Raw genomic sequence first — 22,904 nt, 5'->3', positions numbered from 1 at the left:
GCTAAGGAAGTTCTCTCCTATTCCTAGTTTGTAAAGTGTTCTTTCAGGATTGGATGTTGGATTTTCTCAAACACTATTTCCATTTTGTTTCCATCATTCTGGCTATTTTGTCTTTGTCTCCTTTGCTGTCTCGTCGTCTTCTACGCTCTTGGGATTTCCTCAAAGCTCAGTTCTATGCTGCCTTCTCTACTCTTTCTACTCTTCCTACCCCTGGGCAATCTCATCTAATCTTTTCCCAGAAACCCCCCTTTTTTTTTCTCTTTCATTTGGCTTCTAAGACACTGCCAGCTTCTGGGGCTCTGGTCCTGACAGCACTTCCTCAGGCTCTTGTGCTGGCCACTGCTCACCTTCTGAAACTCTCAATGTTAGGGACCCCAGTTCCACTCAGACCTTTCCTTCAGGAAGACTCACTCCCTTGGTGATGTCTCACATTTATACATCCTGTTCAGACCTCTTCCCTCAACATGACATGCATCCTGCACGTCTAATAGGCACCTCAAAATTAACATATCCAAAACTTAGATCTCTTTCCCCAAACCATCTTTCCTTATCAAAATAAATGGGAACTCCGTCCTTCAGCTGCTTAGGCTCAAAACTGTGTTATATTCCCTGACTCTCTTTCTCTCTCACCTCACATCTAATCCTTCAGCAAATTTCACCTTCAAAATATATCCAGACTCTAACCAGTGCTCACCATATCCACTGTACTCTTGGCCTGGATTAGTACAATATCATCTGTTTTAGTCTATTGCTTCTGTAATAAAAATTACCACAAATTTAGTGGCTTAAAACAATACAAATCTATTATCTTACAGTTTCTGGAGGTCAGAATTCTGAAATGGGTCTTACATAACTAAAATCAACAACATTATCATCAGATCTGTGTTCCTTCTGGAGGTTCTAGTGAAAAAGCCAGCCCTTGACTTCTCCAAATTCCTGAAGATGCACACATTGCTTGACTTGCGGCCAGCCTCTGCTTCCTTCATCGTATTTTCTTCTCTGCCTCTGATGCCCCTGCCTCCCTCATATAAAGACACTTGTGATTATATTGGGGGGTCCACTGGGATAATCTAGGATAATCTTTCCATCTAAAGAGCCTTAATTTATCCATCCCTGAAGAGTCCCCTTTGCCATGTGAGGTAATACATTCCTGGGTTTAGGGAATTAGGAAATTGACATGTTTGGGAGACCATTATTCTGTGTACTGCAATTTCCTAAAAAGCCTCTCTGTGTCTATCCCTCTTCACAGAAGTTAGAGAGATCTTGGTTTTTTGTTTTTGAGACAGGGTCTCACTCTGTCACCCAGGCTGGAGTGCAGCAGGGCCACAATCATGGCTCACTATACCCTCGACCTCTGGACTCAAGCAATCCTCCCACCTCAGTTTTCCATGTAGCCGGGACTATAGCCTTGCACCACTCTGCCTGGCAGTTTTTTTATTTTTATAGATACAGGGTCTCGCTATGTTGCTCAGGCTGTTCTAGACCTCCTGGGCTCAAGTGGTCCTCGTGTCTTGGCCTCCCAAAGTGCTGGGATTATAGGCGTGAGGCACTGCGCCTGGCCGAGATCTTGTTATAACCTAAGTAAGATCATGTCACTTTTCTACTCAAAGCCCTTCAATGGTTTCTCATCTCAAAAGCCAAAGGCCTACGACCAAGGCCTCCAAAGGCCCTGCAACCCCTAAACTTGTTTTAGGTATCTGATGTCCTTCCTCCAAGCTTTTGCACTTGCTGTTCCCTCTTCCTGGAGCTCTCTCCCCTGAGACATCCTCCGTGGTTTGCTCTGTCATTTCCTTCAGGTCTTTGTTTATGCATCACTTTCTCAGTGAGTCCTTCCTGCTCATCCTAACTATAATATTTAACACATCATAATCAAAATTTGTGGGGCAGCTAAAACAGTGCTTGGAGGAAAATTTATAGTATTAAAATGTTTAAATGTTACCTTAGAAAAGGAGGAAGGAAGGTCTCAAGGCAATGAGTTAAAGCTTCCAATTTTAAAACTAGAAAAGGAGCAAATTAAACCCAAAGCAAGCAGAAGGAAAAAAATAAAGAGTAGAAAATTAATGAAAGACAAATTACCAAAGCTCACTCAAGAATAAAAAAATAACCTAAATATCCCTATGTCTATTAAAGAAACTGAACTCATCATTAAAAACCTTCCCACAAAGCAAATTCCAGGCCCAGCTAGAGTTTACCAGTTACCAGGCTTCACTGGTAAATTCTCCCAAACATACAAAGAACTAATACCAAATATACATAGATTTTTCCAGAAAAAAAGTAGGAAACACTTTCCAATTTTAAGATACTGAAATCAGACATTACAAAAAACCAAAGCAACAGACCAATATCAATATGCAAGCCTTATGAAGAGAGCACAACACCTCTGGGGGGCTGTTACACCTGCAGACCTCAGTCAAGGAGGGGTGGGAGGCACAGGAGGGTAGAGATGGGAGGATACAGAAAATGCTTAGAGAAGCTTTTAGTGAGAAGCATCTCCCTTAAGCTCTCTGTGAAACTGCTTTGTAAAAAACCAGATTAGAGAATACCAAAGTGGAAAAGTGAAGTGATTCAAAGACAGATGGTCCCATGATTGTGAAATAATAGGTTAAGTGACAGCTGAGGCCACAGGTCTGCCCCGTCCTGTATGTATGGGGTGCTCCTTTAAGGGCCATGTATTTTCCCACCAGCTAGGGGCCAGGCCAGCCTGGGTTTATGCTTATTTGATGCGTGTCAAGCATGTCAGCCACAAATATGATCAGGGTTCCCATAAGCACAATGACAGAAAAAGAAATATGGAAGATAAATCTAAGGAGGCAGAAGGAAGAATAAACAATTTCAGAAGTAACTTCTCAATTTAGTGAGTGAGAAATACCAAAAGAAAAAAGAGACCTGGCACAGTGGCTCACGGCTGTAATCCCAGCACTTTGGGAGGCTCAGGAGGGAGGATCACCTGACCTCAGGAGTTTGAGACCAGCCTGGGCAAACAAAAAATTTCAAAAATTAGCCAAGTGTCGTGGAGTCCACCTGTGGTCCCAGCTACTCAGAGGCTGAGGTGCAAAGACTGCTTAAGCCTAGCAGGTCAAGGCTGCGGTGAGTCATGATGGCCCCACTGCACTCTAGCCTAGGTAATAGAGTGAAAACTTGTCTCTTAAAAAAAAAAAAAAGAGGCCGGGCGCGGTGGCTCAAGCCTGTAATCCCAGCACTTTGGGAGGCCGAGACGGGTGGATCACAAGGTCAGGAGATCGAGACCATCCTGGATAACACGGTGAAACCCCGTCTCTACTAAGAAATACAAAAAACTAGCCGGGCGAGGTGGCGGGCGCCTGTAGTCCCAGCTACTCGGGAGGCTGAGGCCGGAGAATGGCGTGAACCCGGGAGGCGGAGCTTGCAGTGAGCTGAGATCCGGCCACTGCACTCCAGCCTGGGCTACAGAGCGAGACTCCGTCTCAAAAAAAAAAAAAAAAAAAAGAAAGACAAAAGTAGAAGCTTCATATACTTAATTCATCCATTGTGTAGATTTCCAAGAAAAGCCATGCATTAAACCAGGCATTATAAATTACTTAAGTGCCAGATTTGTATTAACTTAATGTTAATACGTATGTGTAATGCTCATTCTTGCATAATGAACTAAGAAAAAATATCGAGTGAGATAATCTCCAAAATGCCCTCCTTTGATTTTAAAGACTCAAAATGTCAGAAACCTGCTGCTGTTTACAAGGTTTGGGATTTTTGTGTTTTTGTTTTTTCTTCCTGGCCAGCACACCAAATGGTTTTGAATTTAAAAATTAAAATATTTAAAGCAGCTACTATAGACTAAAACTTGGGCACATCCACAAGCAAAACATAGGGTACAGATTTTGGTCCCTTCCCAAACCAATTTGTAAACTGCTTCCTTGTAAAAGTTTGTGAGGCCGGGGCACTCTGCTTGGATGGAGGCAGGTCCCTTTCCAGAGAAAAGAGTGAGAGACAGTAGCCATCAAGTAGAAGGCAATGCAGAGAGAGAGCTGACCTACCTCCTCTTTTCTTAATGATAACAAATCGCCAAAAAATGTGGGTTCCTTCTCCCAATAAAATACAACCACTTTTAGGTTACGTCTTCCTCAACTCGATTTTATATTTAGAGAAGGGGTCATAATCTGTCACCCAGGCTGGAGTGCAGTGGTGTAATCACAGCCCACTGCAGCCTGGAACTCCTGTGCTCAAGTGATCCTCCTGCTTCAGCCTCCTGAGTAGCTGGGACTACAAGTGCACACCATCATGCCCAGCCACTTCTTTTATTTTTGGAGATGGGGTCTTGCTCTGTTGCCCAGGCTGGTCTTCAAATACTGGCTTCAAATGATCCTCCCACCTTGACCTCTGAAAATGCTGGGATTACAGATGTGAGCACAGAGCCTGAACTCAACTTTACTATCTCAAATATTTCGAGTTAAAGTTGTTCAACTGCTAAAAAGGGAGTACTTTAGAATGGATTTTCCTAGGACAAACTTCAAAATGGGGATGAAAGACCAGGCATGGTGACTCACACCTGTAGTCCCAGCACTTTGGAACGCCGAGGCAGGTGGATCACCTGAGGTCAGGAGTTCGAGACCAGCCTGACCAACAAGGTGAAACCCCGTCTCTACTAAAAATACAAAAATTGGTTGGGCGTGGTAGCAGGCACCTGCAGTCCCAGCTACTTGGGAGGCTGGGACAGGAGTATTGCTTGAACCCTGGAAGCACAGGTTGCAGTGAGCCGAGATTGTGCCACTGCACTCCAGCCTGGGTGACAGAGTGAGACTCTGTCTCAAAGAAAAAAAAAGGGGGGGTGGGGTGGGGGGGCGAAAACTCTTCTAATGGTCCCATCTGTCATTTCTCTCCACCAGAAACTAAAAATAGCGTATAGGAGCCAACTCCAAACTGTGGTGCTGCCTATGTACAGCAGCCTAGGCATGAGACATAACACACTAAAACACATCCTGGAAACACTGAGCACCTCTTCCACACTGTGAAGAAAGGTCAACAGTAGCCTTACTATAAAGAAACGTACCCTTTAAAATAATGTTTGGCTACATGCTGCGGCATATTAAAACACCAAATTAAGCTCCCAGTGAATTAACTAACTACCCTAGTTAGTTACCTAACGTGTTGATTAACTTGCCTAGACCTTGGAAGGGAATACCTCGAAATCAGGATCTCTGGTGCTTGTGATCACTGCCCACATCAAACCGGAGAGGAGGCAGAGGTCTCCACAATCAAGGCCCTCTTCCTCCGAGGAACACTCCTTCGCTTCCTTGAAGGAGAGATCCTCTTAGCATGAAACACATGGGCCACAGCAGGCCAGAGGCAGCGCATAGAAGAGTTTGAGTTATTCTCCGCAAAGATTTTAACAACTTTAAATTGGTTACCAATTGTTTAAAATTGAGACATGACAAAACATCTGAATTGCAGAATTTTTGTTTAAAATAATGAAGGGGGCCAGGCATGGTGGCTTAGGCCTGTAATCCCAGCACTCTGGGAGGCCGAGGCAGGCATCATTTGAGGCCAGGAGTTCGAGACCAGCCTGGCCAACATGGTGAAACCCCATCTCTACCAAAAATACATTAGCCGGGCATGGTGGCACATGCCTATAATCCCAGCTACTTGGAAGGCTGCAGCAGGAGAATCACTTGAACCCGGGAGGCAGAGGCTGCAGTGAGCCGACATCATGCTATTGCACTCTAGCCTGGGTGACAGAGTGAGACTACATCTCAATTAAAAAAAAAAAAAAAAAGGAAGAAAGAAGAAGAAACAAGGAGGAGGAGGAAAGGATCCGGCAATAATGGGGCTGGGGTGGAGTCAAAGCTGCCTACTGAAATTCAAGCACATGATGCCCAGTTTGCTGTGACCATGTCTGTAAACACCTACTTTATTTGCCATTACTGAACCTGCCCAGTCCTGTGTGCATAGCAGTTTGTGAGCAAGGGTAGCAATGAGCCCAGGTGATAATCTGAACAATAATCACACTTGAAAAAACACGGTTTTTTTCAGGACACATACCCAGTACCAAGTGTGGTCTGGGCACCGTCTGCCTAAAGCCTATTCTTCTTGAGATCTGTTTTAGTAGGAAAAATGAAACTGCAAGGGAGAGGAAGACACGATGCTTTCTGACAGCTAACTCAAACCCATGTGACATGGCTTAGCCACACAAGTTATGCACACCATCGTTTTCATTAGAATCTACTAGACTCTCCATGTGATTTTTTCCCTGGGTTTTAAGATCATTTATATAAATACTCTTGGTAGGTGTGATCAGTGTATGCTACCATCTGTTTCCACATATTTGTGAAAGCATTGTCACTTTTCAAGCATTTCAAGACCAAATGGAAAACCAAAGGCATTAAAAACAAAGTGCTGATAGGGTAAATGGCAAACAAACTTGAAGAAAGAATCCAAATTCAAATCTGTCTCATACAACTTGGCCATCCAAGATCCTTCTGGATGTGGTGATTGGATTCATTGCAAATATCTATGCAGCTGTCAACGACTGGCAGATTTCAAGACTGGACTAACGTTGGGAAAATGTCCATCAGATGGTATGAATTCACAATGGGTCCATCACAGTAATATTAAGGCAGAGCAACTCTCATTGGCAAATTAATCCCCATGGTTAGGTGTTAGAACAAATGTCCTGCTAACCTATGTACCAATGAGAATGCCAGATTAATAACCACCAAGAGAAGCTTTACTTATTTTGGTTGCCTACCTTGAATGTCAGGGATTATTTATATGAAAAAGCCAAATAATGGTCACAGAATATTTTAAAATTTGTTGCAGACATAACACAGAAACTTCATACCTATGATCTCTATTTCACTACTCCAGTCCCTCTGCTTACTCTCCTTTATTTGTGACCACTCCCTTCTGGCAGGACATGTAAAGAGAAGTAAGTCCTCAGAGTATGCCATGAGCAATTTATACATGGGAAAGTGGAGAGGCAACCTCTTCTACTGAACCATCACTTATACTCCTTAGAAACCCCTGGAATGACAAGGAACGTCAGCCCAGACAAATGGACTCAGCTCTCCTCACAGGAGGCAGGCAACACACTGGGCACTTAAAAAGCATTCGTTGCCACGTATGCTTCAGAGCCTTTCTAGAGCGCCAGATGCGTAATGCAGCTTCATCACCAGTCTTCCAATATACCATTATAAATGGAGACAAGTTCTTGAACTTTCACTTCAGAAGCTGGCCAAATTAAGTTACTATCTGCATCGTAAGGCTGCTTTATGACACTACAGAATAAAGACACTAGCTTGTGAATTTGGTTTCCTCCAACACAAAGACCGAAATACTGGCCATTAAAATGAATACAGGTAAATACATTAGCCGGGCATGGTGGCACATGCCTATAATGTGTGTGGGGTAACTCTCATGGTTCCAGGATGGTCAGATGTCACAGATGGCCCTCCCTCAAGGAGGGTGTAAACTCACCCTCAGAGACACTGTGGTCACTGCCACCCTGTATTTTCCAGCAATGAAGGGCACCATACCTTCCCCCACCCCCCAAGACAAAGTCTCACTCTATTACCAAGGCTGGAGTGCAGTGGCGTGATCTCGGCTCACTGCAACCTTCACCTCCCAGACTTAAGCCAGCCTCCCACTGTAGCCTCCTGAGTGGCTGGGACTACAGATGCATGCCATCATGTCGGGCTAACTTTTGTATTTATGTATGTATGTATGTATTTTTTTTTAAGAGATGGGGTTTTGCTATTTTGCCCAGGCTGGTCTCAGACTCCTGGGCTCAAGAGACCCACCTACTTTGGGATCCCAAAGTGCTGGGATTACAGGCGTGAGCCACCATGCCCAGCCCACTATGCATTTTCAATGAAGGGCAAGGAGTAACATGTAATCTCAAATGCAAATGTCACTTAATGTTAAACAAAAAATATTCTAAACTCTGTGGGTTCTGTGTCAGTGATTTGTTCCCAAGACTTCCATCTAAAATCCTAGACAAAACAAAACTTTACAAAATAAACCTCCTCTCCACTCTAATCAAAATTCAATTTGGTTATGCTGTCACCAGTGTCAGCTGTACTTTACCTGAGGACAGAGGGCTTCCAACTGACTTGCAGACATTCGAACAAGCTTTACACCTTCTTCATTATTTGAGATGGAACAGGCCAAGTTGGCAACCTATAAACATAAAAAATAATCTTTAAAGATTTTTCTCTTTTGACTACTAAGGAAAACACACATACCTGGCCCCTACCTCTGACCATTCTGGAACAGATGACAAGAGGGCCAAGGGTGCCTTCCTTCTCACAGCCTGATTATTTACTTAGATGAGGACACATTTTTAACTCCGCACAAAGCAAACTATACAGACTCATAACATACATCAAAAAGATCCCAGGGCCTGTAACTCACAGGCTTTGCATGGCCTCTAACCCGCGTGAACAGTAACTTCAGAAAAAGGTTCTTCTAGTATGGGAAATAAGGTAGAAAAGCTGAGGAATCAAGGGCATCAGGGAAGAACTGTTGTTATCCTTAGATAAAAATGTGTTTTCCAGTGTTCTTGAAGGAAGGAAATAAAAAACTCTAAGGTGCTATTCTCATTTGACAGGGAATAGATGCTTAACTTAAGGCAAGATGAATTTTATTTGAACATCACGCAATTTTTCAAATAAAAAAAAATAACAGGAAGACAACATCAAGATGGACCAAAGGCAATCATGATCAAAAGTGGAAAAGGCAACTGGTTATGTTTCATAGTTAAGAGCAAAACTGCCCTTCAGCTGGCTTCTCAAAAACACTGACAGCTTGAATCTCTCCTGGCTGATGCAGCTTAATTTGAACCGAAATCTTTACCTTGCTGTCCAGCCATCTCAATGATACAGCTCACGTAGCCAGGAACAATCCTTCAGGTTGCATCATACTTCCTTTGCTGAAGCTCTGTAATGTTACTATGTAGAGACTGCTAAGGCTGTGATCACTTATCCATATTTCTAAATGAACAGGCTTGCCAATTCCATCAGCAATAACTGGGCCCAACTGAATACATGGTACTGACTGAGACACATCTTTACCCCAGCTGTAAACTGAGTTATGAATGATAAAGGCGTAGGCAGTTGAATATCAGAGGCACTTTCCGGGAATTTAAATGCTAGAGTAAACAAGGGCAATGGCAATAACCTTTGATTTTTACTCCTCCACCCAATTTAAGCACATAAACACATCAGAAAAATTATACACTATTATGGCAGTTGTTTGTTGTGTCACAGGTTAAGGATTATCAGCTTTCTGTAAGACTGCTAACTATCAGAATCCTGCAATGCCCAAACACAAGGAGAAACAAAAGAAGTTAACATGCAATTTAAACATAAAAATGTAAGGGAACTGGAAAGTCAGACCTCTGATGTTTACGAGTCCTTCAAAGTCCCAAAAAGAAGCAACAATTACACTCCCTGACTCTTACAGTTCCACCTTCTCTGTCACCCGGACCCAAGCAAAGAGACATTTCTTTTCAGGATGACGATCTACAGAGATGACTGGGGATTTCTATTTGTTTGCTTAAAAAATCACTGCAAAATACGACCTAAGATAAATTTTGTAAAATATATGACTTTAAAAAAAAGGAAACTGGCAGGGCGCGGTGGCTCAAGCCTGTAATCCCAGCACTTTGGGAGGCCGAGACGGGCGGATCACGAGGTCAGGAGATCGAGACCATCCTGGCTAACATGGTGAAACCTCGTCTCTACTAAAAAAAAAAAAAATACAAAAAACTAGCCGGGCGAGGTGGCGGGCGCCTGTAGTCCCAGCTACTTGGGAGGCTGAGGCAGGAGAATGGTCTGAACCCGGGAGGCAGAGCTTGCAGTGAGCTGAGATCTGGCCACTGCACTCCAGCCTGGGCGACAGAGTGGGACTCCGTCTCAAAAAAAAAAAAAAAAAAAAAGAAACAAATATTCACTGAAGGAGAAAGCTTGAATTAGATGTGTTCATGAAGAGTAATCTACAACTTCTATTGCTTCACTGCCTTAAGACGACATTTTGAACAACAAACATAAAATCTGATGATGATCACTGAAAAAATTAGCATTTTGGGACTAACAAAGATCCCTGGTGAGGTGCCCAGCACCCTGCCTATTCCCATCATTTGGGAGGCCAGTTGAATGTTGGATCCAGGACAGTCACTACCAGCACAATCTTATTTCAATCTATATTCTCAATCTTATGAATCCTTAAAACTCAGAAAAATATTTAAATTAAGAGCAAAAGATTTTAAAAAAAGAAGCAAAAGATTATATAAGTACTCTCTACATCAGACACATGAGGGTAGTGTGTGGCTAAGGCTGAAATGGCTGATTTATTTAAACCATCTTTTCTGTTTCATGATTACAAACACTAACAAAACAAAGGTTATGGAAGACTTGTTCTTTATTGTTCTTTAAAATATTTCTGGTGTACTGTTGAAGCAGTAATGTTCTATAAGAGCACACTGCCTATTTCAGGAGGCCTGGGAGGAGGAAGGAGTGCCTGTCACTAACAGTCTTCTCCAGATGAATGAGCTTCAATTCACCCCCCAGGGACAGGGCTACTCACTTCTAACAATGACAAATGTGCAAATGCAACATCATGACCACAGCTCTCTGAGAGGCTAACCTCACATACTAGTGTCAGGCCTGACTACAATGAAAGGAGAGGGTGAGGAGAGGAGCTTCGTAAATGCCTCTGTGGAAAATCTGGGGCTCTAGAATGAGGTAACAATTAACAATGAAACTAAAGAAGATCCTGAGGTTAGAATGAGAAACACTCTGAGCTGGGTGCAGTGGCTCACAGTCCAAGGCAAGAGGATCACTTGAGGCTAGGAGTTTGTGACCAGTCTGGGCTACATAGCAAGACCCTATCTCTATACATTAAAAAACTTTTAGTTGGCTGGGTGTGGTGGCACGCACCTAGAGTCCCAGCTAATTGGAAGGCTGAGTTGGGAGAATAGCTTGAGCCCAGAAGGTTCAAGCTGCGGCAAGCCATGACTGCAAGACCCTGTCCCAAAAAAAGAAAGAGGCCAGGTGTGGTGGCTCATGCTTGTAATACCAGGCCCTGGCCACATAGTGAAACCATGCCTCTACTAAAAATAAAAAAATTGGCCCAGCCTGGTGGCGTGCACCTGTAATTCCAGCTACTTGGGAGGCTGAGGCATGAGAATTGCTTGAACCCGGGAGGCGGAGGTTGAAGTGAGATGAGATGGCGCCACTGCACTCCAGTCTGGACAACAGAGTGAGACTCTGTCTCAAAAAAATAAATAAATAAAAAGAAAAGGAAAAGGAAAACACTTGGAGCAGTTAACTTCCACAGAGAACCCAGCAGAGCCAAGACTTTGTAGAACAGTGAGAAGTTATCTCTGGATTTGTTAGGAAAATAAATTATTATCTTTGCTACCACAGTTACTTGTATTAGCAACTAAAATGTCTCTGATTCCAACTATTCGAAGAGGTAGGCTAAGACTGACACCACAACCACTTATTTGAGATCAGGTAGCCCTCTTTCATACCATCTATGCCTACTGTGTGGAAGTTTGGACCTTGCAGAAGAGCAGGTTTCAGAAAACATGCGAACAATCGGCCTTGGGTTTTGCTGGTTTCAGGAAAACCCAAGCTCAAATCTGAGCTGTTGAGGAAATGACTCACAGCCCCGCTGTGTCAGATCAACAGATTAGACATCTGTACATGACAGACAACTTTTTCAGTCTTTTAGGAAGGCTCTACCTTTACTCCACAATGGATGATCTTTACTTACATAAAATTTGTTAAGTGAAGTTTCATTTAGGAAAAAATCCCATTATGACTTTATTTCAATCTTGTTCCTTCTGTAACCATGATGACTATTTTTCTCTATTACACACAGATTTATGATTTACTGAAGTCCAACACAGTTGTTTCCCACTTCCTTCAGTAACTGCTCCTGGGTTCCTATTTGGCTGAGTTCCTCTTATCCTGGAATGTTTGTAGGAAGACAAGATAAGATTTCTTTTTGTTCTAGATAGTAAATTAATGACCGACTCATAACAGCTTATACCTGTTGTAGGAATAAGCAAGTGAGAAGAGATGTGGGACAGGGAGCTTTTAAGTCTACATAATGACCCACCAATGCAGCAGCAGCCCAAAGGAACAGAGCTCAAAACATACATCTCTTCCCCTGGGCCAAGCTAGCACCCAAGTTTTCTTCTTTAAAATGGTCTGAATGCCTGAAAGTCAAAAATAACAAAAAAATCAAAAACTCAACTTTTACAAACTTGTCGTACATAAAGTAAAAGTCCCAAATGCAGGTCATAACATTTCAGAGGCACTCAATAAGTTTTTAACAACTACTTCCAAACCCACAGGGGAAATGATGATAAGCCCCCATCTTTCCAATTTCCAGGGAAAGGTGTTAAAGGTGTTGGTGATCTTATCAGGAGAAACAAGATATCTTACAATCCTGAAAAATGAAGTATGCACGGATAATAGAAAAATTCTACAACTAGATTGTGGGGTGATGGTTGCACAGTTCTGTAAACTTAACAAAATCTGAATTGTACACTGAAAATGAGTAATTTTATGGTATGTAGATTATGCTTTAATAATGCTTTTTCAATTTTTAATGCAGAGCTAAGCAGGTGAGAAATTAAGAGAAATTCTCAGAGGCTAGAAAAGAGAAAGGAGAACTTCAGAGAAGTAAGCAATCACCCAAAACAGAGTTTCCTCTGGTCAGTGGGTGGGGGGTTTTATAGGGAGGTACCATTTCATGATGAGAACTTGGGTTTTAATGGGCCAAGGCCAGGGTCCTCTCAAGGTAGATAACTCAGATCAGAGACTGCCCAGAGCTGGAACAGGCAAAAGGCAACAACCCTAGTAAGTGATCAACCCTAAGAGTGATCAATAAAGTCACCATGGAAAGAGTAGGGTATTTGTCAGTCTAAGCATTTGCTTAGGGAGGAAAAGAAGAAAAAGCCCCTATACCCCACTCCAAACTCTAATCAAAAGCTGGCCCTCCGCAGGGGTTTAGGTATAGAAATTATGTTATGTATATGGTTCAGAAAACTTTTACATTTAAGAGGTTATGAATTAGTAGTACCTCTAAGCAGACGGCAGAAGCAAATATAAATGAAAATTTTACCTCATTTTGAACCAATTCTTCAAATACCTCCTTATTTTCCTCACTGCCATACTAATTCTAGTCACCGCTAACAACCTTTTCCAACTTTTCATCGGCTGAGAAGGCGTGGGAATCATATCTTTTCTCCTAATTAGCTGATGACACGCCCGAACAGATGCCAGGAAGGTAAGCTAAGCACAGGCCTCAAAGAATTCCCACAACAAAACTCCAGGAATGTGAACTCACAAATTAAAAAAAAACAAAAACAAAAAACACACACAGAATGTACACAAGGAAATGAGCCATCTTGGGCAAGAATAAGCAAAACCACCGCCTGTGTAATCAGATCCATAATAACGCATATACTCAAATGATCAAAAATGCAATATTAAAAATATATTTATGTTAACAGAAGAGTACAGATAAGGAAAAAGACACTCAAAAATAATTAGTCAGATTTGAAAAGGATAAAACCAGAAGTTCAAGAAAAAAGCAGTAATTTCTACCACTTCCAGAAATTTAAAATAATATTGACTTAAACTCTACTGAAAAGAGAATTAGTAACCTAGAAAGTCAAAATGAAGAAATTCTTTAGAAAAACCAAGATATTTTCATCTTATGGAAAAGGTGAAAACCACAAAAGAATTTAAGAGATATGCAAGATAAACTGAGACAGTCTACTATTTACCCAGAATTTCAAAGAAAGAACAGAGAGGATGGGAAAGACAATGCTGAAAGAGATAATGGCTGAATGTTTTTCAGAAGGGATGAAATATTATTTTCAGACTTGGGAAGACAAATTCCAAATGGGGCAAATAAAAAGAAATCCACACTAGACTTGTCGTAGTAAAGCTTTAGGATAACAATTTTTTATTTTTGAGACAGGGTCTCATTCTGTCACACAGGCTGGAGTGCAGTGGTGCAGATCACCACTCAGATGATCTTGTAATCATTTCCATTCACATGGTATTATATGAACCACTTTTAGTGTTCTCTATTTCTAGTCTACCTAACTGTGTGAATAATTTATAAGTAAAGCTAGAAAAGGTACTGTCTGAACATTAATCCATCAGCTCTACTGATGAGAAAACAAGAAGGTTATATTAGGCCATTCTTGCATTGCTATAAAGAAATACCTGGGATTGGGTAATTTATAAGAAAAGAGGTTTAATTGGCTCACAGTTCTGCAGGCTGTACAGAAAGCACAGTAGCACCTGCTTCTGAGGAGACCTCAGGAAGTTTCCAATCACGGTGCAAGGCAAAGGCAGGAGCAGACGTATCACATGGTAAGACGAAGAGTAAAAGAAGGGGTTGGGGGATTGGGGAGGAAGGTGCCGCACAATTTTAAATGACCAGATCTTGTAAGAAAAACTCACTATCACAAAGACAGCACCAGCTATGACAGATGCAAACACCTCCCACCAGGTCCTGGAGATTACAATTCAACATGAGATTTGGGCAGGGACAAATACCCAAACTGTATCAAAAGCTGTATCCAAACTGCATCAAGAGCAAAGGTTGGGCAGAGTGCTGCTTTAGTCATGCCTATCAGTGTTCCAAGAAAAAAGAAGAATCCTAATGCCCCTTGAGAAGAAGGTTCATCCAACTGCCTTTGCTTGATCATCCCAGAATTTGACGAGGTAGTTAAATTCAGCCCAAAAAGCTTATTTTTGGTTAAAGTGTTAAAAATAGTACATGTAAGACAATTTTGTCTCAAACAAAAGTAAGGGTCTGAACTTACAAACCTTTGAAAATATGAGAAAAATCAAGCTAGCATGCTTAGAATTCTTCTGGAATCCAAGGTCAGCATTCTCCCCAAGGACATCTAACTTCTCTCATGAAAACATTCCATAATCTGAGAAAACTGAAGCTTCATTTAAAATTTACTTTTTACCAGAATATCAGCCTACAGTATCATATAGAAGCACTGAGAAAATACCCAAGATGTCACAGGTAGTCATGTAAGATCAGTGTTTAATTCAAATGCTCCTTACAGAGACTTTTTCAAGGCCACTTTACCACACATTATCAGCATACTATGGAATAAAAGGTATAATGCAGATCATTCAATTTGCAGTTAAAATATACATTTCAAACCAATAAAGCCATACTCTATGAAGTTCCAGATAATGGGAAATACTGTGTGTGTTGGGCAGTGGGGGTAGAGGTATAGGTAACAGCTCAAAAGCATGCCAGTTACATTCACTTTTTGGTTCTTAATTCACAAGGTAGTCCATGGAATGGAATCTTATTGTAGCAAATTCATTATAATAACAGCCACATTTTAATACAAGGTCTGGAGCTGAGGGGAAAGGATTTTGGACTGAAGTTACTGGTAGCAATGGGGAAAAGATGAAACACAATCAGTTGTATATATCACATGAATAATATATCATTTTTATAGGATTTCATTAATGGCATTTTCCCTATGCCACTCTCTCAATTTACAAAATTGAAAATGTACTCAGAAGAGAGCAAAATAAAAGGCAAAACAATGCTCTTTAGCTGTTTAAGCTGCTCATAGCCAAAGGAGGAAGGCAAGGAATGAAGCAATTAAAAAGGACACATGGGTACTGTGTTATTGACAAAAAGGTTAATATTTCTGACAGCAAATAAATTCTTCACCTCAGTACGCTTTAAATTGAAGAGCAACATAAAGAAATCATTAACTTGATAGGGGAGAAAGGGGCGAGTATAAAAGGTGTTATCCTTACCACGGCCTTGAAAGGCCATGCCGTTTTATAAACAGATGAAAGAAATGCCCTCAATGCTATGCTACACTCCAGAACAGAAGAAAATGGTAAAGGGAAGAGCCATCCAGCCCACCAATACTGGCCCTCTGGCTCCTGCTCCCCCTACTCACTGGCCTTGAGGATACACAACATCTATGCACCCATCACATAAGAGAAGTGGCTTCAACACCACGCAGGGAGTTACCAGATTCCATTGACAAGTGCAGTATGATGAGGCAGTCACAGGTCCCAGCCAGACCCTCAGAAAATAACAGTTAAGAGAGGTCTCATGGCGAATATTCTGCTGTTTGCTTTTAAGTGAAATCATGAAAGATTCTTATTAAAATAAGGACCCAGAAATGGGCACAGTAATGTGCGCCTGTAGTCCTAGCTACTTGGGAGGCTGAGGAGGGAGGATATCTTGAGGCCAGGAGTTCGAGACCAGCAAGGGCAAAAAAGCAAGAACCACATCTCAAAAAATAATAAAGATCCAACAGGCAGCCAGCACCACACAGACTCCCTGACACTGTGTATACACAGGGGGACTAGAGGAATTTACTTCTGTTGATAAAACCTCAATAGTCAATATATGGTTTTTATTCTTGAAACGAATGTTCTATTTCCATAGTGTGATATGCATACAAGGCATCATAAAACACTTCCACTTCTGAGTGGGTGATAGCCCTACTACTACTCAGGAACTATTCATATATTTGAAGCAACTTTATGTGAAACTCCAAATTAAAGCATAACCTTTTTATACTATTTTATTAGGTCTAAGAGAAAAGTATTTCTATTAAAGCAATAGATAAAATTTCCAAAAACCAAGTTAGCAAGAGTCAACACATCTGCCCCAAATTTGTTTTGGTCATGTATTAACATGCTACTGAAACAGCTTTTGTTCAACTTCCATTTCAAACGCTGATAAAATGGACAACTTTCACATATCACCTCAGTACAATTTCTACTATATTGTAAAAAATATATACACTATATAAAATACATATTTAGTACAAGATAATCTTTATGTGAGTGGGGATTTTTGTTGTATTCGCTACTATATTCCTAATGTCCAAAACTGTGACCAGGACATACTAAGAAATCTATAAATACTTGTTATAAGAATTTTGTTACAATTTTCTTCTCCCTCAAATATAGGAAGTTTGCTACAGGTTTTCGAAAGCTTCATTCTAGCCACTCCCATCCCCCCAAAAAACTGCTCAAATCAATGTCAGTTAACCTTTTCAAAAAAAATCTCCAAATTTTTCCCATCATCTCCACATCCCATAAGTTTTCCCAGTTCATTCCTCTTGTGTGCATTGTGTATATGCAAGATGCATTAGGATGCTCTTTTGTGCAAATGTTACAGATTCTTCAGAATAAGACAAAGCCCACTAACACTGACGATCAGTCATAATGTAGAGCTCTGCATTTCCAAAGTACAGTCTTCAGTCCACTGAATCAGAATCTCAGGGAGGGGGCTGGGTGGTAGCCCAGGAATCTGAATGTTGAGCCCCTGGGCAACTCTAATGTTTATTAACTTTGAGAACCAATAGGTTCCCTCATCTAGTAGTTGTTGAGCACCTACTATGTTCTAGGTAGTATTCTTGGCCCATGTCCTCAGACAACTTACATTCTTTTTGGTGTATGGGGTGGGGCCAGACAAATAAGAAAATAAACAAATCCAATAGTTTCAGATAGTAAGAGGCACTACAAAGGATGTAAAACTGGTGACAGAATGAAGAAATCACTGCTAGAGGATGAAATGTAGGGAATGAGGGTTCCAGGAAAGTTTTTCTGCAGAAGTGACACGTGGGTAGAGGGCAAAGGTGGTGACATGTTTAGGTATGGTCAAAGATGAAAACTGGTCAACTATGGCAGAAGTCATTCAGCAAGGAAGACACAGGACTGAAGACAGTTGTAGGCAGGGAAACTTATAGGCCATGGTTGAGAATCTGGATTTTTCAATATTATCCCAGGCTTACCTAGAAGCCACAGGATGAGTGGGTCAGGGGAGGGACAGGGTTAGTGCAAGAAAATAATAATAATAATAATAATTATGAGGCTGCTACAGAAGCCCAGTGAGAGATGGCAGTGCACACTAGGGAGGAGGCCACAGAAACTAAGTAGACCAGGCACAGTGGCTCACACTTGTAATCCCAGCACTTTGGGAGACCAAGGTGGAAGGATCTCTTGAATTTGAGAATAGCCTGCACAACATGGTGAAACTCCATCTCTACAAAAAATGAAAAAAAATTAGTGAGGCATGGTGGTGCACCTGTGGTCCCAGCTACTCAGGAGGCTGAGGTGGGAGGATCATCTGAGTTTGGGAGGTCAAGGCTTCAGTGAGCTGTGACTATGTCATTGCCCACCAGCCTGGGTGACAAAGTGACTTCTTGTCTCAAAAAAAAAAGGAAAAAAAGAAAAGTAAAGGCGCTATCTTATGCCTAATCTTAGGCAGCATTTTTAAAACATCAGAGGCCAGGCGTGGTGGCTCACACCTGTAATCCTAGCACTGTGGGAGGCTGAGGCAGGTGGATCACCTGAGGTCAGGAGTTTTGAGACCAGCCTGGCCAACATGGCAAAACCCCATCTCTACTAAAAAACTACAAAAATTAGCCAGGCAGGGTGGTGGGCGCCTGTAATCCCAGTTACTCGGGAGGCTGAGGCAGGGAGAATCGCTGGAACCGTGAGGCGGAAGCTGCAGTGAGCAGAGATCACGCCACTGCACTCCAGCCTAGGTGACAGAAGAAGACTTTGTCTCAAAAAACAACAACAACAAAAAATAGGCCAGGAGCGGTGGCTCATGCCTGTAATCTCAGCACTTTGGGAGGCTGAGGTGGGCAGGTATTCGAGACCTGCCTGACCAACATGTTGAAACCCCATCTCTACTAAAAATACAAAAATTAGGTGGGCGTGGTGGCACGTGTCTGTAATACCAGCTACTCAGGAGGCTGAGGCAGGAGAATCACTTGAATCTGGGAGGTGGAGGTTGCAGTGAGCCGAGATTGCACCACTGCATTCCAGCCTGGGTGACAGAGAGAGACTCCGTCTCATAAATAAATAAATAAATAAATAAATAAATAGATAAAACATCAGGTTGGATAAAAGGAGAAAGGAGATATATATGTATTTTTTTTATTTTAAAGAAAGGACACAAATGGAAGGGGGCAGCCAATAATATGTAGAACAATGCAGCAGCAATCCTGATAAGATAGAACATGAGATGGAATATAAGAAGGTGATATACTAGGTGAGTTTCAAAACCATACATAGAGCCAAACACCTACCCGCATCCACACTGATAGGAATGAACATGATGACACTGAGCAGCAGCACCTATGTAGGGAAAGCCTAGGGACTCTGACCAACTGTGAGCTCAATGGGCATCACAGAGTGAGGCTGCTGCCCAAAAGGCTGAAGGACTCCTGGGATACACTGGGCAGTCTCCTTCCAGAATGATGACAGCCTCCACTGCTCTACGCTCATCCCTAGACCCTGGAGCAGGTGTTCCATGAGGGCTGGCCTTGAGTGAAGGGCATTCAGAGGAGAGCTGGGACAAAATGAGCCTCTGAAAGGCTCAGGGAAATTATCTGGATCAACAAAAGTATAAGAGCCACAGAAGAATTTTTAATTTTTATTTTATTTATTTATTTATTTTGAGACAGAGTCTCTCTCTGTCGCCCAGACTAGAGGGCAGCGGTGCGATCTCTGCTCACTGCAACCTCTGCCTACCGGGTTCAAGTGATTCTCTTGCCTCAGCCTCCCAAGTAGCTGGGATTACAGGCATCTGACACCTCACCCGGCTAATTTTTGTATTCTTAGTACAGATGGTTTCACCATGTTGGCAAGGCTGGTCTCGAACTCCTGACCTCAGGCAATCTGCCTGCCTCAGCCTCCCAAAGTGCTGGGATTACAGGCTTAAGCCACCGCGCTTGGCCTGAATTTTTAAATTTTTTAGTAGGCACATTAAAAAAGCAAAAAGGTACCAAAAATTATTTCAACATACAATCAATATAAAAAAAATTATTACTGGGCTGGGCACAGTGGCTCACGCCTGTAATCCCAGCATTCTGGGAGGATGAATCACTTGATCGAGATTGGGAATTTTGGGAGGCCGAGGCGGGCGGATCACAAGGTCAGGAGATCGAGACCACGGTGAAACCCCGTCTCTACTAAAAATTACAAAAAATTAGCCAGGCGCGGTTGTGGGCGCCTGTAGTCCCAGCTACTCGGGAGGCTGAGGCAGGAGAATGGCGTGAACCCGGGAGGCGGAGCTTGCAGTGAGCCGAGATCGCGCCACTGCACTCCAGCCTGGGCTGGGCGACAGAGCGAGACTCCGTCTCAAAAAAAAAAAAAAAAAAAAAAAAGAGATTGGGAGTTCAAGACCAGCCTGGTCAACATGCTGAAACCCTGTCTCTTCTAAAAATACAAAAACAGCCAGGCGTGATGGCAGGCACCTGTAAATCCTAGCAACTTGAGAGGCTGAGGCAGAGAATCACTGGAAACCAGGAGGCGGGAGGCGGAGGTTGCAATGAGCACGTCATTGCACTCCAGCCTGGGTGACAGAGCAAGACTCTGTCTCAAAAACAACAACAACAACAAAACAACAACAACAAAAAAACAAAAAAAAAAATAAGCTATTTAAATTCTTTTTCCATATTTAATATTCTTTTTCTATACCACATCTTGAAAATATGTAAGTATGTGTCAACCCAAAATATCTGAGATAGGTCTCAATTTAGAAAGTTTACTTTGCCAAGGTTAAGGATGCGCCTGTGACACAGCCTCAGGAAGTCCTGTACCCAAGGTGCTTGGGGCACAGATTGGTTTTATACATTTTAGGGAATCATGAGACATCAATCAATATATGTAAGATATACACTGGTTCTGTCTAAAAGACTGGACAACTTGATGTAGGGAAGGGGCTTTCCAGGTCATAGGTAGATAAGAGACAAACAGTTTCATTCTTTTGAGTTTCTGATTCCCTTTCCAAAGGAAGCAATCAATCAGATATGCGTTTATCCCCATGAGCAGAGAAATGACTTTGCAAATGGGAGGCAGGTTTGCCTTAAGCAGTTCCCAGATTGACTTTTCCCTTTAGCTTAGTGATTTGGGGGTCCCAAGATTTACTTTCCCTTCCCTTCACGTATGTATCTTATGATTTTTTGTTTGTTTTTGTGGTTGTTATTTTATTTATTTTTTTTGAGACGGAGTCTCACTCTTGCCCAGTGCAGTGGCACAACCTCGGTTGACTGCAACCTCCACCTCCTGGGTTCCAGCAATTATCCTGCCTTGCCTCCTGAGTAGCTGGGATTGCAGGCACCCGCCACCAAGCCCAGCTAATTTTTGTATTTTTGGCAGAGATGGGGTCTCACCATGTTGGCCAGGCTGGCCTCGAACTCCTGACCTCAAGTGATCTGCCCACCTCAGCCTCTCAAAGTGCGACGATTACAGGCATGATCCTGCCACCGTGCCAGGCCATTTATCTTATGTTTAAAGTACCTCTAATTCACATATGTGTAATCAGCAAGAATATGGACAGGAGGGGCTCCAAAAAAAAGGAGATTGTGACTCCCCTCTCCTAACAGCCAGATAATCTACCAGTTAAATATGCTGTCTCTGGAGGGAGAGTTTACCACTGCTGAAGGATCCAAGAAAGACTACATGACAATAAAGATTACAAGTGAAAGGGATTTACACACCATACTAAGAACCTATGATTCTATGAGAAAGGACCACTCACTTTGGTGCAGAGATGGAATCAGATTCCCTGCAGAGAAGAAAAAACTTGACTCAGAAAAGACAATCTCCAGGGAAAAGGAAAGCTCAAAGCAAAGAGCACCCAGTAAGACAAGTGGTAAATCACTGGGTAATGACCATAAAAAGGATCGAAACAAACCTGCCCTGCCTTACCTCTTCTAGGTGGTGTTTATGACTTTGCAGCATGCTAAGGTGGCCTGTGTAATCAAGCTACCTAAAAATCATGCATTCCACATACCTTTAAGATGGGGAGGTATTATATAATTTGTCTGGTCTTTGTCCTCGATTTCTGGGAGGAAACCTCTGTATCTTTGAAATTTCAGTAGTAATGAAGAATGTTATTAATGCATGGCAAGCCCTGATAGTTTATGCTAAGGAGATTCCTCAGGATAGGGGGTCAACCATGTGATTAGAGGACTGGGGCTTTGAGGGAAGGGGACTGGAGATTGAGTTCAACCATATTATTATTGGATCATCATGCCTACACAATGAAACCCCAATAAAAACTCTGAACACTGAAACTCAGTGGAGCTTCTGGTTGGTGAAAACACCAATGTGACAAGAGGATGATGCATTGGGAGAGGCACAGAAGCTCTATATTTGAGATCTTCCCAGACTCCATCCTATGTGTCTCTTCATTTGGCTGGTCCTGATTAGTATCCTGTATAATAAAATATTCTACGAGTTATTCTAGTGAATTACTGAACCTGAGGTGGGTCATAGGAACCCCTTAGATTGGTACCTGGCTGGTCAGAAGTACAGGTGGCCTGGGAACCCCAGAACTTGCAGCTGGCATGTGAAGTGAGGGCAATCTTATTGGGGACCATGCCCTTAGCCTACGGGGTCTGCACTAACTTCTGGTGATTAGCATCAGAACTGTATTGCCGTATTTTAGGAGGAGCACTCAACCCAAACACATCTGACAGACTTCTCAGAGGCTGCAGTGTCTGGTCCTCTCCTTTCTTGCCAGAGGTTTATCACCATCAGCCCTGCCCAGCTTTCATATAGCACTCTTACTTCCCTTACACCACAGGGAAAATGGCAAATGGCCCTTAAAACCAAAGTTGGCCTGCAGACATTTAATCCAGTTAGAAGAGAATGAGAAGAAATGAAGCAGTCAAGAAACTAACACTCACAATGAAATATTTTACCTTTGCTTAAAACAAGTCACTGACTAGTTCAAAGTGTTTCATTGTAATACAAAAGTGGTGGGGAGGAGAAGCCTTGTCACTGAAGAATAAAGTTCTGCCATAAGTCAGGAATTTGAGGCTTCTACACTTTAAAAATTCACTTCCTTTTCATGGACATACACAATTATACATC

The 22,904-nt window shown here is 42.2% G+C and overlaps 1 protein-coding gene across 10 annotated transcripts in view; it reads right to left on the bottom strand.

The window, feature by feature from the left end:
- Positions 1-22,904, bottom strand: part of CTNNA1 (catenin alpha 1) — a 177,061-nt gene that overhangs the window by 22,621 nt on the left and 131,536 nt on the right. For all 10 annotated transcript variants that reach the window (XM_045394926.2, XM_005557915.4, XM_045394927.3 and 7 more), the window contains one exon: positions 8,056-8,148. In XM_045394926.2, coding sequence (XP_045250861.1) covers positions 8,056-8,148 — 93 coding nt within the window. The remainder of the gene's footprint in view (positions 1-8,055; positions 8,149-22,904) is intronic.

Source organism: Macaca fascicularis, chromosome 6 (genome assembly GCF_037993035.2).
Source record: "Macaca fascicularis isolate 582-1 chromosome 6, T2T-MFA8v1.1".
Taxonomy (NCBI): Eukaryota; Metazoa; Chordata; class Mammalia; order Primates; family Cercopithecidae; genus Macaca; species Macaca fascicularis.
The sequence above is the reverse complement of the archived record's forward strand: the minus strand, read 5'-3'. Positions and strand labels throughout refer to the sequence as shown.